At 61.0% G+C, this 18,686-nt stretch overlaps 4 protein-coding genes across 4 annotated transcripts; all 4 read right to left on the bottom strand.

Annotated features, from left to right (window-relative positions):
* Positions 1–715: 715 nt before the first annotated feature.
* LDBPK_070890 (hypothetical protein, conserved) lies at positions 716–2,413 on the bottom strand (the record flags this gene model as incomplete). The annotated part of the gene is made up of 1 exon (XM_003858477.1): positions 716–2,413. One exon carries the CDS (start codon positions 2,411–2,413, stop codon positions 716–718), a length of 1,698 nt encoding a protein of 565 aa, XP_003858525.1.
* A 2,733-nt stretch (positions 2,414–5,146) lies between these two features.
* Positions 5,147–6,973, bottom strand: LDBPK_070880 (DNAJ-domain transmembrane-like protein; the record flags this gene model as incomplete). Its single annotated transcript, XM_003858476.1, has 1 exon — positions 5,147–6,973. The coding sequence occupies one exon, from the start codon at positions 6,971–6,973 to the stop codon at positions 5,147–5,149; it is 1,827 nt and encodes a 608-aa protein (XP_003858524.1).
* Positions 6,974–10,205: 3,232 nt separating this feature from the next.
* On the bottom strand, positions 10,206–14,138 carry LDBPK_070870 (6-phosphofructo-2-kinase-like protein; the record flags this gene model as incomplete). The annotated part of the gene is made up of 1 exon (XM_003858475.1): positions 10,206–14,138. The coding sequence occupies one exon, from the start codon at positions 14,136–14,138 to the stop codon at positions 10,206–10,208; it is 3,933 nt and encodes a 1,310-aa protein (XP_003858523.1).
* Positions 14,139–15,371: 1,233 nt separating this feature from the next.
* LDBPK_070860 (hypothetical protein, conserved) lies at positions 15,372–16,253 on the bottom strand (the record flags this gene model as incomplete). Its single annotated transcript, XM_003858474.1, has 1 exon — positions 15,372–16,253. One exon carries the CDS (start codon positions 16,251–16,253, stop codon positions 15,372–15,374), a length of 882 nt encoding a protein of 293 aa, XP_003858522.1.
* Positions 16,254–18,686: the final 2,433 nt, after the last annotated feature.

The following is an 18,686-nucleotide window of genomic DNA, read 5'->3' as shown; positions in this document are numbered from 1 at the left end:
AGTGTGTGTGTGTGTGTGTGTGTGTGTGTGTGTGTGTGTGTGTGTGTGTGTGTGTGTGTCGGTCGATTTGTGGAGAGGGAGGAAGGGGGAGAGGTGTGTACGTATACACGAACAGATCACGAAGTAAGAAAGCATATGCTGCCAGGCGCAACCCTGCCGCAGGACGCCAACGGAGGCGCAGGCAGATGCGCGCTGTGGGTGAGCGCGGGGGGAGTACGACAGCCGAGCGAAAGTGAGCGACAAGAACAGCGGTGAGGACGAGGAAGACTTTAGGGGAGGAGAAGATGCCCTTTGGACGAAGAACACCACTGTCGAAGAATGCGCCATCACAACCGAAAGCCGTGGACTGCACACACGCACGCATGGCGGCGAAGCGAAGAAGAAGACGCGGGCGAGAGAGGTGCGAGAGTCCGTGGACGTACCGGCAGCCGTGGTAGCCCGCTGAGGGTGCTCCGTGCACACGCACACGTGCATGCGCAACCGGCGGGAGTCACACACACACACATATGCAGAGAACGCCCCGTTGTTGCCGCCCTGGTGCGCGCCTATGCACAGAGGGAAGGAGACAGAGGGGCATGGTGCCACGGCATCACGACGCACGTAGATCAATCAACAACAGCATCAAAGAAATCATGATCAGCCACAACGCAGGCTCACACGTGTGCACACAGCCGCGGCATCGAAAAAGGGAGGTGCAAACGAACGTGCCTGTTCTTTACGAGATGATCTTGCGAAGATCACCGAAGATGCCGCGCATGACGACCTGCGCCTCCTGCTCACTACCCACCGGCTTCACCACAACTGAGCTGACGTTCGCTTCGGGTGGTAGCGGGGCGCTGCTGTCTGCGGCAAGCGACGATGCAGTCGCCGCCGCCGCAGTCGCCGCGTCACACAGAGGAACTTGAGCAGCCTCGTTCAGCTGTGGCGGCGGCGACTCATTCGAAGAGGCGCGCGTAAAGCCGCTGCCCCTGCGATGATTCTCGATCTGGCGGCGCCGGCTGTCCTCCTTGCGAGGCTCGAAGAATACAATGCCAGACGGGTCCTGCGCACGCTTGATGATGCGCCCCTTGTCTTCCCCGATCCTAGGCCACCCGCGCAGCTCCGGCAGGTTCGCGGCAGTCTCTTGCTGCTCCTGCATCATTTGAATCCGGCGCTGACGGGCGTACTCGTACGCGCGAGCCGTGGGCGACTCCCCGACGTACTGCCGACTGCGGTACGACGCGGCGGTCGCGTCTTCGTCGTCGAGGTGCTGCATGGCGCGCGCGCGTTCGTTCATCTCTTGTCGAATGCGGTGCAGCTCTTCCATCTGCTCATGTCGCGCCAGGCTCTCCGACATGCGCCAGCCGTCATCGTGCCGCCAGTCGCGGTACGACCGATAAGCGAAGAGGAACATGGTGGACAAGACAAGGTAGACAACCAACCCTTGGATGAGCAGCGATCCAGGCGGCATGAAGCGGGCGCGCTGTGCCTGCGCGTACATGCTGAACGGACTTCTGGAAGTGAAGGGGTTCTCGGCGAAGCCACCGGAGCCGCCGCGGTTGTGGAAGTGGTTCCAGTAGCCGTTGTGCCCTTTGTCGTGTGCCCGGTGGTAGGCGTTGTTGGCATCTTGCTGATAATACTGCCCGTACATGTTCGCCGCCTGTGCCTGGAACGGTTCGTCTGGAGCCGCGTACCCGAAGCCGCCCGGTGGGCTGGGACGGTAGCGCCGCGATGCTGCCGAAGACGCACCGCTGCCGCTGTGAAACATCTTCTTCTGCAGCTTAAACTCTTCCCTCTCCCGATTCGTGAGCTCGCTGAGGCGCTCGTAGGCGACAGTGACGCGGGCCATCGTCGCCTCCTCCCCACCAGCGTCAGGGTGGTTCTTCTTTACAAGTTCGCGGTACCTCTTCTTGAGCGCCTTCGGGTCCACGTCGATGCTAACCTCCAGCACCTGTAGCGCCTCTGCGATTTCGGTGAAGGTGGGGCGGCGACCAGTCGAGGCGTGGCGGCGCGCCATGCAACACGCCGCCATGGCGGAGTGACCGCCACTCGCCGTGAATGCCTCGATGGGGGGGCAGCGGTGAGCGGACGACGAGGAGGCGTGAGACAGCGACGAGGTCAAGGATAGCGGTGGCAACGACCGTGAGACGCGCGCGGAGGTGGTGTGCCCACGCAGACGCTGAGGGCTAGCTACCGCCGGCGAGATCGTCGCCGCGTCACTGTGCATCGCCATCAGCAGCAGCAGTGGGTGGCAAGGGAGAGAAACCCGACACAGAGAGGCAGCGCCGACAGCAGCGCAGCAGCGGTGGCTCGAGTGGAAGAACACCGCAGCGGCGCACGATGCCCGCTTGAGGTGGTACCCAGTTCTCGCCGTCATGGTGGTCGCAGCCGAGGGGGTGAGACATGTCCGGAAGGGCAGCGATGGCAGGCGCATTTTCTTTCGCTTTCAAAACGGAAAGGCAGACGGCAGGGGAGGGGAGGGGGCTGCAGACGGCTTGTGGTGGCAAACAGCCTGCGCACGCTATTCCGCACACCACTGGTGCGGCCTCTTCACGGTCGCTGGTGTATCAGACGATGCGGAGAGATAGGGTGCAAGCTATGCCCTACAATCAACACAAGAAGGTCAGGTGGGGCAAGACGAGGTGGAGGAGAGCGTGCGAAAACACGAACACACGCGGCCACGACGGCGCTGATGGGCGGGTGATGCTAAGGGAAGGTGGAAAGGACGGAGAGGTGGAGATGGGATGGAGGGGGGGTACACACGGATGGCGGTGCAATTAGCGCACGCGCACACACAAAGAAAAGGCCAAAGGAATCGCGCGTGGGGACGCACGCCAGAACATGCTGAAAAAGTCGAGTGAGTGTGTGCGCTCGGCTACGGCTACGGCGGCGGCGGCGGCAGTGAGCGGAAGGGGTTCCCGACAACAACCGCGAAGAGTGCGCGGAGGTGCACACAGGAACAGCGGCGCGACAGAGCGGGAGAGTAGAGGAGGAAGGAGAGCTCTTGCCACTTCCGCTACGTAATATGGTGGCCCGGGCGGTACTGGCAATGAGAGGGGAGGGGGCTGTGAGGCAGTGTGCGTGTGGCACACAGCGTGTCGGGTCTGAGTGCCTCACACGTCCTTGCGCGCCTCTCTCTCTGCGTTTACGTGCGAGTGAGGGTGCTCAGTCTCAGACAGACGCGGCTGGTTGTACTGCGATGCCAGCGCGTATCCGATAGCAATGTGACTGGGCATCGCGGTGGTTGTTGTGGTAGAGGAAAACCACAGGGAAACACATGCGAATGTGTGTGTGTGTGTGTGTGTGTGAGCCGTTGATGAGGAGATCGGCGGAGGATGGACCAGCAAAGGAAAGGGAAGAGATGATGATGATGATGACCACAGTGCCACGACTTGCTGGATTGCCCATGTAGGACGAATCCGCTGTACGTGGAGCGCAGGAGTAAGAGGCGTGTGCAAGCACGGACGGGCAGGGGAGGGGCCGTCGGAAAACAAAACGAAAAACGTGAGGAAGCGCGCGGGAGGAAGAGACAGAGAACTGCAAGAAAGCGAGCGAGACAGCGACCGCAAAAGCTCTCCAGCACCCCCACCCCGCCCTCACCTGCGCTGATTCGCTCACAACATGCGTGCTGGCCGGTGTGTCTACCAACTCCCGCGCGAGCAACGGCGAGACAAGAAAACTTATCTCTCAAGCGCACGCGCTTCACACACACAGGCAGACCTTTGCACAGATGCACGAGATACTCTATCGAAAGTCGGAGTCCGCGCGAGTGCGAGGACACAAGAGGGAGCATGGAGAATCACGGAGAGGGACGGACCCGTAGTAGAGACAAGACGCAGAGACTCCCAGAACGAAACAGAGACAGACACACGAAACTCCGTTTATCAACAAGAGGAAAAGAAAAACAGCAAGAGGTATAACCGTGTAGCGTAGCTGTGCCCCTACGCCCGATGCTTGCCGTAGAACAGGAGCTCCACTTCTCTCTCGAGCCCCGGCCTTTCACAGGCACCGCATCCGCGTGGTGCGAAGCACCGGTAGACACGCGTTGCAGCAGTGCGCCGGCCCGGTCGCCCGAGGAGGGCCCGTGCCCTCAAGCGCCGCCCACCCACCCGGCGCACCGTAGGGTGGCTCTCAGGCGCCCCACACCAGCAGGCGATGCGAGGGTCGGGTGTGGCATACGCTCGAGTCGCGCGGGCACTTTTTGCCTATCATGTGGATGGTGCAAGCGGGCTCGCTCTCGCAGGTCTCTCCGATGAAACGCCATCCAGGGTGTGGCCGCGAACATCCGCAGCGATGACTCGCTCTGGCCTCCCCGACACAGAGTGGGCACTGGAGCCTTAGATACCACGCACTGAGGTGCCCCTCCATCATCCGGGGAGAGAGAGGGGGCCACAGTGGCAGAGAAGCGAGGAGACACTTCACCGCACAGCCACGCAGCCACATGCGAAATAAAAATAAAAAGATAAACAAACATAACGTCATTTATATGTTCACGCACACACACGTATATTGTCTGTCTCTCTCTCTACATATGTGTATATAGATATGCGATGCCGGCCATGCGAAGAACCAGCGGAAGAGGAAGCCTATTCGGAGCAGCAGCAGCGGCAGTTGTTACAAGTCGCCGCTATCCGTCATGATGGCGCTCTGTCGCGCTAAGAAAAAAACAGAAAGGGCACCATGAACGCGGGTCGTCCTCTACCAGTGCCGCCACCACCACCACCATCACCACCTGACCAACCACCCCACTGCAGCAGCCATCACTGTTAAGACAGAGCCATCTAGTTGGATGAAACGAAGCACCATCACCACCGCCGCCCGCCCTTATCCGCCACCGCTGCTCTCTTACTCCCACCCTTCGCTCCTCTCATGCTGTTCCACCAATCGAATCGGCTGGCAAGGGTGGGGGAGGGAAGAGGGGGAGGGAGAAGAGGGAGGGAGAGTAGAGAGGGAGGGGGAGGGGGGTCTATGGATAAGGATAGGACGCGCTACACGTGCACAAGCACAACGCACTTCGATACTGAAGAAGGGCGCAGAGAATGGGAGAGAGAAGAAAGGAAGCACAGGGGCAGGTGTGGTGCTGGCGGCAGCAGCAACAGCGAGAGCGAAGAGGGCCGTCAGCGCTTCCTCACTCTCTATCCCGCTCTCGCCCCCTCTCAGTACGAATCTAACTCTTGCCGCCGCCGTCCCTTCGCTTCCCCTCGGTGCTCCCTCGACCTGCAATCTCGCCATCGCCGCCGCTGAGCATCCGCTGAAGAACGCGCTGCAGCATGACGGTGTTCATCCAAGCCGCCAGCGTGAGCGCCACCGCCAAGGCGTAGCGCGACACGGCCGTTCGCACCAGCTGCAGCATCTGGAAGGATAGATGCGGCGGCATCCACAGCGCACTGTTGCCGATGCTCACCACGCCGTACTGCACGCCCGCGGCCGTAGACACTGTTGCGCCTGCCCGCGGAAGCGTCAGTCGAGTGCCAACGGGGTGCACGCCCGCGACGTTGATGCCGCAATGCACCTGGCTGCAGCCACTGACAGCGCTGCCTCCGATAGCAGTTGTACCACCCACAGAGTTGACCACCGGCGAGGTGCCGTAGAGAGCGCGCCACACGGCGTACATGGCGAAGCCAGATAGCGTGGCGCACCATCCAACCATCATGAGCTGCTCCACTTCACGGGACGTCCAGCGAGAGCCGAGCAATTCCTGTTGATGGTGAGCGCGCTGCAGCTGCAGCTCTGCCTCACCACCCGTCTTCAGCCACATGCGGTAGTTGTCCGCCAGCTCCGCGGACAAGCCCATGAGCATGTCGTAGGACGTGTTCACCTGCTCCATCAGCTCGTCGTCACCGCCAGCAACGTCGGGGTGCAGCTGCTTCGCCAGTGTCCGATACGCCTGCTTCACATGCGCTGCCGTCCACTCGCGCACAACGCGGCCATCATCCTGGACGAGTTGAAGGGTGCGGAACGCATAGTAGATCTCGGCGAAAGACGGCACCGCGGCTGTCTCGCAATCTTCATTCGCTTTCTCTTCCTCCGTGAACCTCTCGTGCGCGCTGCTGCTGCTGTCGGCTGCACTGCCTTCACGCGCATCCGGCCGGTGCTCACTGCACTCTGCTTCGCGTGCAGCGCTGCCAGCTGCCGCACGCGAAGCGGCACCCTCAAGTTGTGGCGTAGCAGACGCGGCTGCCGTGGCGGCGGTTGGACCGTCTGCGCTAGCGGCGGAGGAGTAGCAGCGCCTCGCTGTGTGCAGCGAGCCGGCTGGGGTGGCGACGGCGGCCCCGGTGCTAGACGAGTCCGCAGAGGTTGCCGCCGAGCCAGAGATGATCGACTGCGCGGCGCCGCAAGAACAGGAAGGGGAGGCGGACGCGAGCAGCACAAACGGCGTTGCCGCTGGCTGTGTGTTTGCTGCTGCTTCAAGCGCCTTCATTGCCGCCGCACATCGGATGCCGGAGCGCAGACGCGCTGCCAACCCACGGCGCTGGGCGCGGGTAGTCCAAGTGCCGAAGTGACCGCCACACAAGTCAGCGTCGCCCGCCGCGGACGCCAACACCGGTGCGCGGTAGTTGCGTGCCCGACGCCATTGCACGAGTTGCGTGAGTACGCGCACCGGCAGCCTGGCCAGCTGCGTCGAGGTGAGCGCTGTCTGCAACGACAGGCTGTTCAGCGCCTGCACGGCTGTGGCCCTGGCAGCCAGCATCGGCAGCGACGGCGGCGTTGGGGCGACGGAGGAGGAAGGGGTGTAAGACAAGGCATCTGCCACAGATCGCCGCCGCATATGGGAGTCGGTAAGCTTGCTCATCTTGTGCAGCGCACGGAGTGGTGGTGGTATGGCAGTGAGAGCAGCGGAGGCGGCAGCTACGGCGTCTGTGGTCGTGGTCGTGGCAGCGACGGCGGCGGTGGCGGCCGTGCCGCGCGCCGACGCAGCAAAGCCAGCCGCGGTCGTGCAGCACCGAGCACGCGAGGAGCGTGTCGGGTAGAGTCCCATAAAGATAGGGCGCATCGAATCTTCAGAGAATGCAGGGGAGCTGAACGCCAGACCAGGCAGTGGAATGGACAAGCCGCTCTACACACGCACGCACACACACACGGAGAGCGTGAGGGAGGATCCGACGGACCGCGAGTGCAGAGAACCGATCCGTGAGGGAACGCAGGCAAGCCTATATCGACATGCACACACACACGCGCGCACGCCCACAAATGAAAAGACGGTAGTTGATCTTAGGCGAGTGGCACGCGAAGAAGAAGGCGATGGCGACGACCGCAACACGAAACGTGGGAAACCCTTCAAAAACGAAAAAGAAAGGCGTGGCGGCAGTGGCAGTGGCATTGGAGAGTCACACAGCCACGCAACAAGAGAGCTGCAGCCACAACGAGACGAGAATAAATAAAAAAAAAACTGATTTGTCGGTTGCCTCTCTGCGCTTAACGTGTGTTATGCTCTCTTCCACGCAAAGAGAGAGAGAGAGAGAGACGCGTCTTCTCGGGGGCTGGCGGTAAGAAAGGCGGACCAAGGACAGGTGAACTCGTGTTGCGGACCTCGGAGTAGCCCGGAGATGCACACGGAGACCTTCGTGATGGCAAGAGCGCGTCTATGAGGAGCCGCGGCCAATAAAGAAGGCAACGAACCGGAGAAACAGCAGCCACAAGGTGAGTATATATATATATATATATACGGAGCAGAAGCGCGGAAACAGCCGGTCTTGGCCGGTGGAAAGGAGGGGGGAGGGTTCAGTCCCGCGTTCTCCTCTCAGCATGCGCTACAGCGCAAGTGCCACCCGCCACCACCACCCGTGTAGTGTGCAAGCGTGGCTTTGTGACGGCAGTGATGTAATGTCCTCTGTTATGTGTTGAAGGAAAGCAGGCGCTGGTGTCTGTGTCTGTGTCTATGTCTCTGGCTGTGTGTGTGTGTGTGTGTGTGCCCAACGAAGGCACCCGCTCTGTTGGTGAAGGAGGCGGGAGGATACCAAACACACAAACACAGGGAGGGCGGGGCGGGCGCAGCACGCTAACCACCTCCGTCCACGATTTACGGCTACTCAACTCCGGTCGTCTAATGTAAAGGCAAAGCCCCACGTCAGGTCGTGGAGATGAGGCGTGGCACGTACACACAACACAGCACAGCACACGCACGCACGGCCGACCCACCTATATACACATAGATGTATGTGTGTGCGTGCCTTGTGTACGCGTTAGGTGTACGTGATGGCCTATGGCGCCGCCGTCGCTGAAGCCTGCTTGCCTGCAGCAGGAGAGAGGAACGCAACGGCAGTTCGCCGCAGAGGGTGGGGGTCTGCAAGGTAGGGAAGAGGGAGCAAGAGAAGTGCTTACTGAAGGCGGTCGTGTATTGCAGTGGTGATGGGGATCAGGGAGAGGGAGGGAAGGATGACGAAGGATGTCGATGGTGGTCAGCCGGAAACATTAAAGGAACGAAGAGAGAAAAGTGCGGAGTGGCGAGAAGTCCGAGCAGTCGGCGCGCTTATGAGTGTGCAGGCATGCCGCTGTGCACTGTTGGTTGTGGTTGTTCTTTGCCAGTCTCGAGTGCTGAGGCAGCGCCTACACGCACGGACGCGAAGCGGCACCAGCCACAGCGCGTGCAGGCGAATGGGGTGCATGCCGCCAGGGGTGATAAAGGGAGGGCGCAAGAGTTGGACTCGGGGATGGAGGGGCGGGCGGGCTGAGGAGAGGCCAAAAAAAAAACGCAAAGGCCAATCCCAGCCCCTTCCCTCCCTCCCTGCTCCGCGGCATCACGGTTGGTGACGACTCCTCTCCCATCCACGACGCCCTGCTAGTCTGCTCTACGGTGTGTTGTCGTTTTGGTGCAGTCGGGTGTGTACGGGTGCATGTAGGCGTGCACGCACGCAGCGTCCGTGTCGGTGCCTGTGCGCCCCCGACGGAGGAGAAGACATTCATAATCGAAACATGAAAGCACAAGAGAGCTGCTGCGCATGATGATCCGCCAATGCTGACGTGTACGTTACGCGGAGAGATAGGCAATGGCGGAGTGGTGGTAGTCATCGTGATAGGGAAGGAGGGGGAGAGAGAGGGGGGAAGGAGGAAGGAAGAAGAAGGAGCGACGTGTTGTCATAGGCGGGCTACGCAAATACAAAAAGAAAGCAAGACGTAAAGGAAAGAGAGAGAAAAAGGGCGGCGAGGTGCTTGCGCGTGCGCGCATGCGACGTCGACTACGCCGCGGATGCACACACACACACACACGCACACGCACATGCACACGCGAGAGAGCAACACGGCTGCGGGGAACAAAAAGCAGTCAGAGGGACGGGAGGGGAGATTGCGCGCAAAGGCGTGAGCCCCGCGCACAACTCTGACGACAAGAAGCCGCCAGACACAACGCAGACACACGCACAAACGCCTACCCGCACACGCATATACACATGCGAAAAGAGAAAAGGATAACGAGCATCACACCAGAAAAATCCAAACCCGAAAGCAGACTCCCTCCCTCCATATACACACCGTCCGTCCGTCCGTCCGTCCGTCCGTCAGCCAGACCCAGACAACCATCTCCACACGTCCGCATACAAGCAAGCTCACACACATACATAAGCATACGAGTAAGGCGGAAGAGCACGAAAAGAGCGTAAAGAATCACATGAAATACGTAGAGAGAGAAGGGCAGTGGCCCTTCTGCAGAGGGTGTCTGTGCGTGTGTGTGTGTGGCCTGTGCCGATGGGGCAGATACACAAGCAGGAAGAGGTGTGGTGGGGCTGGGCGGGATGGGGGCAGGGGGGAGGAGCTAGTGAGTCGCTTCTGCAATTCAGTCCTCTGTGATGTTTGTTGGTGTCTGCGCTGTGGCTGTGGCGGCCCGCTGCTCCGCCTCGCCCGCTAGCACGGCCCGCTTTTGATATGCCTTTCTTTATGAAGGCGGCGCCAACAGACGCGCTCGGTACACGGACGGCGCGGTTTGGTGGTGGTGATGATGGGATCGGCGGCAACGGTGATGACGACCACACGGAGTATAAGTGGGCCGCGCGCGCTCTCCCTCACACATGGACACGCGTAGCGTCTTCCGTGGAAGGCGAAGGGAGGGCTGTGGGTGGTGAGGGCACTGCCGACATGCCCGCATTTCGTGTCACCCACAGCTTCATGAGGCGCAGCCGTCTTACACACACACACACACAATGGCTGGCGGCGCTTGCTTCGTGCCCTCCTTCCGTTGCCGCGGAGGTCAGTAGAGAAGGGAGGGGCGACGGAGCCCTTCAATCATCGCTGTCTCAGGCGCTCGACGCGTTCGCTGCCGACGCCGTTGGCGAGCCCTCTCCTCTCGGAAGGTGGAAGCCCGCCTCATTGCTGTCCAGCTTCAACTCATCCAGGATGGCGATCCCCTTCGAATCGTACGTGCAGCGCCAAACCGTGCGATGCGGCACCTCGACACCGATACTGCTCTCCGCCGAGGTGCTGCCAAAGTAGGCAAGCAAGCAGCGCAGCACTGCCTGGTGCGCCACGACGACAACGACCTTGTCGGCGTTCTCGAGCTCCATGATGACGGGCTCCAGTCGAATGACGAGGTCCTGGTAGCTCTCGCCCTCGGGGTACCGGAAGCTGTACTTGTTGAGCTTGCTAAAGTAGTCGATGAGCGGGTAGCGCTCCTTCACCTCGGCGTACGTCATGTCCTCGCATACCCCGGCGTGGATCTCGTTGAGGCTGCTCCAGCGCAGCGTGCGGATGTTCAGCAGACGCTCGCTCAGTTCAGTGGTCTGAATGGCGCGCCGCAGCTGGCTTGTCCACATCTCCAGCGTACTGGCCGTGTTTGAAGAAGCTTCAGCTGCCGTGCTGCTGCCCTCGTCGTTGCCGGCCGCTCCCGAGCGAAGGCGTTGTTGATTGTGATGATGTGCGCGCTGCACACGGTCCACGTGTTCGAGGTGGCGCTTCAGCGAGCCAAGGAACTCGAGCAGCGCCACAGCGTCCCGCATGCCCTGTTCCGTGAGCGGCGGGTTGCCACCGATGCGGCCCTCCACGTTGTAGTGGCTCTCGCCGTGAAGCACAAAGTAGATGGGATGCTGGATCTTCACCTGCGACAGGTTCATGACGTAAGAGATTATGCGGCTGGCCAGGTAACCAGAGATGCCGTGGGTCTCAATCGTGCTCGAGTTCATGATCTTCACGTAGCCGCGCGTCCGCGTCGACTGCTGCCGGTGGTGCGTTGACTCCGGCGACGTCGTGGGCGGGCAGGCAAGCCCCGTGTCACGCTCGACCGACGCCTTGGCATCGAGGCCATTCGCGATGTCGGCGCTCGCGGCAGCCCCAGCAGCACGCGCGGTTGGCGTCTGTAGCGCGTTCTTCGTATTGGGAGCCTCCGTCAGCGTCTCGTAAACGCTCTCCAAAAATGCCAGCCGCTCGTGGAAGTCGTCAGAGGCCGACGCGGGGTCGATGACGCTGAGCGGATACTCCATCGGATCGCGAATCTTGCACCGCACGAAGTCGAGCGGGTCCTCCTCGGCGTCTCGGATCACCTCTATGTAGAAGAACTGCGTCGCCAGTGGGCGGAACAGCGCCTCCGCCTCCTGCCTCAGCTCCTCTGTAATGAAGTCGTCGTTCAACACAACCACCTCGCCGCCGTGCTGGAAGAAGAGGCGGCAGTCCTCTGCAAATCTCTGCAGCGCGTAGCGGTACAGGCGCCGAGCGACGCTCGTAGGCTGCTCGATGAGCTCTCGGAAGTGCCGAGTGCGCAGCACCTCCGGTGGCGGCGGCGGCGGGAAGCCGTCGACGCCGGCGGCCGTGCGCGGCGACGCCCCTGCAGAAGCCTCGAGGCTCGGCCCGCCGCCGTCGCTCGTCGTCTCCGCTGACATGGCGGCAGTCGACGAGTGCCGTGCGACGAGACCACGCGGGCCATTCGCGGTGACGTCGGCCACCGCGTGAGCGGGGAAGCGCGTCCCTGATAATAAAGAGGCAGAAGCAACGTCTGATGCGGGTATCGCGGTGCTGTCCTCGAGCGAGGAGGCCGTGTGCGCCTGCATGGACGGGCACACAGGTGATGCGCTGCAGTCGAGGCAGACAATGGAGGTGCTCGCGGACGTCAGTGGCCCTGCAGCGACGCCAGTGTCGGAGAGGGTGCAGGTGTAGCCGTACCCTGCTGTGAAAGCGGCGTTCGCGGTGGTGGCTGTCGCCGCAGTAGTCTTCGTCGCAGAGGGCGTGGATGAAGTCAGCGCGGACCCGCTGCTCAGGCTTGCAGTCACAGCACACCGCGCGGATGCGTTCAGGGACCCCGTCGCCAAGTCGCGCGCGGCCGGTGTCGAGCTGGTGTGCGCAAGACAGTTTGGCCGAGTAAACGCGGGCGGTGCCGGCGCTATGCTCGCAGCAGCCGGTGAAGAGGCTGTGGTGGTGCCATCGTCAGCTGGCGTTCCTGTAGGTCGCGGAATCCCATGGGAGGCGCCTCGCTCGCCAGACAGCACCTCGTCGGCGACGATCCCTTCACGAGCGGGCGCACTTGCCTCCTGCTCCTGCTCCTTCTCCTGCTCTGCTTCTGCGTGCGCGCCGCAAGCCGCCATCTCTGGGTGCGCCGCCTCCCAGTCTAGCAGCATGCGGCGCCACGCTACCTGGATGTTCTGCATCTTCGCGCGGCTCCCGTGCCACCCCAGCAGCCTGCAAATTTTTTGCGCCAGGAACGTCTTGCCGCGGGCGGGCAGGCCCATCATGACGATGATCAGCGTGTTGTTGCCGCCCTGGGCGGCCGTCTTGAAGTACTCGGGCCCCTGTTGCGACGTCGGTATCGTATACATGGGGAGCTGGCTCATCAGTTCACAGGGCATATCGATTGAAGCGGAGGAAGAGGTGTGTGGTAGCCTCGAACCACCGGCCACCTTGTCGGAGCTGCCGGTCGTAGGCAAGAAATGTGAGCCCGGAGGGGACTCCGGCGGCGGCGGTGCGGCGGTGGTCGATGTGTGGGCCAAACTCTCCGCCATGGCGCACCTTCCAGCGTCGCTCACGCCTTCCCCGGCGTCCGCGAGCCCGACGACGCGGGCGACTGGACTCGAGGACGGGTCCGACGGCGCGGTCGGCAGTGGTGTCTCCAACGACGCCTTCCCGCTGCCCAGGGAGACACCACCGGCGACGTCACCCAGCGGCGGCGGCGAGGAGGCTGTCGGCGACACCTTGAAGGCGGCGTGCAGGCGCGCCGTGGTCACACCCCCTGCCCCGGCTTCCATCACTATGGAGCGACCAGCAGCTGTGGTCGGCTGCTGATACGCGCTGTTCTTGTGAATGTTCAGTGCGTGCAGCTCCTGGTAGTCTCTTGCTTTGCGCCACGCCCACGTGTGGTACGCACGCGGGCGATGTCCGACGATGCGCTCCACGATGGCCTCGCGATTGAGCCGCGACAGCTCCGGAGAAAACAACGTTTGGTATGTCGTGTCGATCAAGTTAACCGGGGTCTGGAGGGATATGAAGCTCGTGGCCGAGCTGCAGTCTGCTGTGAAGGTGTCGTAGCTGCGAGTGCTGTGATTGCCGCTGTTGCTGCTAGAAGGGCAGCTAGAGCCGCGACTGCCACTCCTGTCGCTCGTGCCGGAGTGCTGGACCAGGAGCAGGTCTTGGGAGAAGGTACGCGGGTGCGTGTCAGCAGCTGGCGCAGCAGCAGTGGTAGTGGTGGCTTTGGGTACCACCGCTTTCCTCGCTCTTGCTGGGTGGCTATGATGGGTACGGCGATGAGCGCGGTGGCAGTGGTGATGATTATGGTGGCGGCCCGCCCGGTGCGGGCAGGGGGCACTGTCCTCGACTGCGACGGTTTCTGCGTGCAGATGGGCGACAGAGCGGTGCTGCCGCTGTGGGCTGTCGCGACGCAGGTCACCGTTTCGCCCCACCGCGGCGGTCGAAACGTCTGCCCTCGACGGCTCCTCGCCGGCTTGAGAAGACAAGTTTTGGTAGTACTGCTCCGCATCCACTGCAGGACGCGCGGTGGGGTGGGTGGCACCGTGGGGCACCGCCGCGTTCATGGAGCTCGCTGCCGTGGCTGTGGGCTCCAACTCGCTCACAGGCGCAGCGATCCGCTCGCTGCTGGTGCTGTCGTGGTCCAGGGCACTGACGCCACCGTTGCTGCGTTGCACGTGGAAGTGTCGGGTGGCCGTTGCCCTGGCATCCCCGTTCAAAACTGCAGCATCAGCAGCAGGTGGTGATGATGGTGACGGCGGCGTCACCGCCGTGTGGGACTCCATAAGTATATGGTCCCTCACAATGTGTATGGATGGGGATAGGCCTGTGTACGTGGTAGCGGTGATTGTGGTCGTGGGCAGTGGGGGTGAAGGAAGGGAATCGAGGGTGGTGCCAGCGAGCAGCTGCGCATAATGGGTGTGCAAGCGCGTCGGAGTATCGGAATGAGAGCGGGCACGCAGGTAGGAGGGGGGGTCAGCGCAGCGGGGCGGACGGAGATGCGAAAGAGGATGTAGTCACCTGCACCAAAGACCGAGTATCCACCGTACACTGTAAACGAAAACAGTGCTTCGCCGGATGAAGAGACGCGTGAGTTGCGTGGCAGTGGCGACGATGGAGCTACTGAGAAAGAGGGACAGTCCGGAGAGGCATGCACACACCAAAAGAAGGAGTGCGTGTGTGTGTGTGTGTAGCAGCAAGTGTGCGATATCAACCAAAGAAGAGAAAGAGAATAGACGTTTATGGAAAGCAAGCAACGACACAGTTGGTCGGTCTCAGTCCGTGACGGCGTATGTGTGATACGGCTGGCGAAGGAGGAGGGGAAGGGGGAGGGGGAAGGTTGGGGGTGGCGGCGCGCGCGCCTTTGTGAGCCGCTGATTCGAGTGTGCGTGCACGTGTATGTACGCGTGTGTGCGAAGATGGTAACGTAGCCGAAAGATCATCACCGTAAGAGCAGGAGATTCGCAGGAAGAGAAGGAGAGAGAGCTGGCGTTGGCGATCGACAATGCAGCACTGGCGATGGGTGGCGAGGGCCTGGTAAGCGTAGATCGCATGCAAGAATAGCTGGATGCGTGGCAGAGGGGAGAGCGAGCGAGCTTCACTCCTGCAGGGCGTGAGAAGAGAAAGCACAACCACAGAATTTTCTACGTGTGCAGTTGATGTTTGTATGTGTGCATGCGTGCGCGTCTCTCTGCACCTGTGAGGAAGGGGGATCACTGGCCACGTTCCACACTTCGTCTCCTTACGCCCTTCCACCTGACGCCCCTCCGCCTCCCCACCATTCTTACTTCTCATCCAGCTGAGCGCTAAGCATATGCACATGCGCACACTCGCAGACAGGCACACCTGTCCATCCCCTCAGCCGCTGCTGCTGCTGGTAACTCTCTTCTGTTGGTTGTGGTGGTCGCGCCTCCTTTTTACCTTTTTTCGCCTTCGCTGCGAAGCTGGCTCGTATCCGATTGGTGTGCAGGAGGCTTCGGTGTTTTGACTGCACGCCCCGCCCTCACTCCACGCGTCGTTCATGCGCCGCCTCTCTCCTCGTCACGCCGGCGAAGGTCCTCATCCTTCTGCATGCGTATGCGATACGATCGAACCGTCGCCGCCATCATTACCATCGCGGCCGAGAGGGTAACCAGCAAGAGGAACAGCAGGAGCGGCCGCCCCACGGCACGGTCTACGATCGCCTTTTCCTGCGCACGGCTTTTCATCAAGATGTACTGGCGCAGGTGCGGGTTGGAGCTGATCTCCGGCGCGACGCGCGCGGCGCTGTGTGGGTTGTCGTAGGGGCTGCCGTCCATCCCCGCAAAGCCTGGTCGGCTACGGTAGAGATCACGCACCTCCCTCAAGCTGGATGTTGTGACATTGAAGAAGTGCAGGCCCAGGCGGTTTGTGTTGCGCGGGCCGGTGCCGGCGGCGCGGCTGCCGTGACGCTCCTGATGTCCATCCCCGGCGTCACCTCCACTTGTTGACGCTGACCTGCTATCGCCCACCGTGCCGGCGCCCTTGTCGTTCTCGTAGACCCTCCACGGCGGCAGGTCGTCGCGGATGCCTCGCCGGCGCATCTCCACGACACGAGCTTGGAATTCGTTCAGTCGGGCAATGCGGCGACGGCCCTCCTCCGTTCGGGCGTCGAAGAGATCTTCGTCACCGTTGCCGTCGCCAGCGCCACCGCTCTTGTCACGACCGCCGCGGTGGCGCCGACGACGGTGACGGTCGCCTTGGTAAATCCGCTGCACCTTCGCGTACTCTTCCGCCGTAAACGTGAAGTTGGCGTCGTGTGGGCCACGAAACCGGCCTCGCACATCAACGCCACCGCCCTGCCCCTCCCCGCGTAGAATATGCTGCCGCACGCCGTATGGGATCCGCCGAAGGAGCTGGTATGCCTCTGTGCCAAGTCGCATGCGCTCCGCCGCGTGTGCTTGGCTCCTGGTGTTGCTGCTCGCCTCGTCTGAGCTCGACAGCGCTGCCGCCCAAACAGCATTCGTGTCGGGGTGGTGTTGTATGGCAAAGGCTTGAAAGGCTCGCTTTACCTCCGCATCTGTGCTTTCTTCGGCGAGTCCCAGCGTACGCAGAGCAGCGCGGAGCTCGTCGGCGGCGACGTGCTGCTGCTGGTGCTGCGAGGTGCCACTGCTCACACACCGATACGAGCACATTGTAGCAGCCACACCCCAGTTGGCGCCGCGGGTGCGCATCGCCATAGTGCTGCCGCGCACGCGCACACTGGTCATCCGTGTCATGAGCCCCACATGGACCTCACGCGCGGCAGATGCTGGGCACAAAGTAGCGTTGGCGCAGCAGCAGCGAAGCACACGACCATGGAGCTGAGGCGACATGTGCAGGCGCCTCTAGATGAGCGTGAAACGTCCACCTCGTTGTGCGCGTGTGCGCCTCGGAAGTGCTGAGTTGCTGTGCAGCGCAGTCACGGCGCCGTCGATGCCACGAAGCCTGTTGCACGCACGATGCGCAGACCCACACACACGCAGACACAGGTTTCTCACGATCTCCTTTCCGCGTGTTTAGCCCCGCTTGGGTTGGCATGAGCCACCACCGCCACCCCGGCGGGTGCGTGTGGGGGAGGGGTGGGGATAACAAGGGCAGGTTAGCCATGTCCCCGCCAGAGTGAAAGCGCATGTGCGCAGAGCAGATGGCGAGAGGGAAGGAGAAGGAGGTACACGTGAAGAGGAAAAGAGCTCTGTGCAAGAGAGGTCCAACCTTGAAGGCGCGAAGAAGGGAAGGAACGGAGGCAACACCTTGTTCCGCTTCTCTTCCCTGTCACGTCTCATCGACGTCTGCAAGGCGTCAGCGCACCGACACACACGTGGCGGCCTCCTCCCTTCCCTTGTATTATGTTTGCCGTTCACCAGGGCACGCGACGCCGTTGTCGCTCGCCTCGTCTCTCGCTCTCTTTTCTGACTGGAGTTACACTTGGCACGCAACGCGCATGTGCGTCCACTGAAGACCATCTATTACTGCTGCTGCTACTGCTGCTGCATGGTCCGGCCGGTGCCCGCCCTCACCTCGCCCCCGCTGCTGTTGCTGCTGCTGCCGCCGCCGGTGTATGGAGGCATCCACACACACAAGCGGGTCCACACACGCACACGAAAAGCAAGACTCGGAGGCCTACACCTGTGGTACGCGTACATGCGCACGCCAAGCATGGGAAAGCAACGGCACGCAGACACGCACACATGCGCACACAAATTCCAAAAAAAAAAAGGAAGACGTGTGTACGCGCGCGCGTGTGAGGGTCGTGTAATGGGGCTGAACCAGAGTTTACCAAGGGCGGACGAGGTGCGGCAGGAACAGAGGGAGGAAAAGAGGGAGAGGAGTGTGTGGGTGTGCCGGTGGAGGACGGAGGAGGGAGGGTGCAGACAAGAGCGAGGAAGACGCGCTCACGCAGAAGAAAGAACGCGCCTCACGCGCGAAGGACGAGCACCAACACGAAAAGAAAACGGGAAAAATGTTCGAGGAAACAATGAAGAGGCAGCACAGCTGCGCACGCACGCACACACACATATGAGCATAGACCCCCAGGTTCGGGAAGAACGAACATGCAACACACATGATATAGACGATAGACGTAAACACCCTTCTTAGCGTGCAGAAGAGCAGCTGCGGAGGGGAATACAGTGTGAGAGAGAGGGAAGGGAAGGGAAGGGAAAAGGGTTTCAGCTGCTTTGGTCAGCGAAGAAAGGGAGAAGGCACTGTCATGATGGGTCGTCGAGGGAGGAAGGAGGGAGGGAAGGTGGGGAGGGTGCACCAGGGAGAAAGTAACAGCGATGGAAGTAGCGGCGCCGGAGAAGGAAAATGAGCAGATAGAAGAAATAGGTGTGTGTCTCTGGCTCATTGAGACGTTCGCAGAGTAGATGAGACTCTCTCGCAAAAGCACGCACAAGGGCGAAGGTGAGGAGGGAGGAACCATCAGGAGTGCTGCAGCAGTCACGCCTTGACACAAATGGCAGCAGCGCGGGACGGTCCGCGTGAAGAACGCGGATGCATCATCGCACGCCCAAACATCTATGCACGTGTGTATGTAAAGATGCAACGATGCGTATGCATATACATATATACTACATACATACATACATACTACATATATACATGTGCACTACATACATATATACATATATGCATGTGTACTACATATATACATATATACATATACACATATATACATACATACATATATACATATATGCATGTGTACTACATATATACATATATACATATATACATATATACATATATACATATATACATATATGCATGTGTACTACATATATACATATATACATATATACATGTGCACTACATATATGTGTGTGTTTGTGTCT

The sequence above is a fragment of the Leishmania donovani genome, chromosome 7 (assembly GCF_000227135.1).
Source record: "Leishmania donovani BPK282A1 complete genome, chromosome 7".
Lineage (NCBI taxonomy): Eukaryota > Euglenozoa > Kinetoplastea > Trypanosomatida > Trypanosomatidae > Leishmania > Leishmania donovani.
The sequence above is the reverse complement of the archived record's forward strand: the minus strand, read 5'-3'. Positions and strand labels throughout refer to the sequence as shown.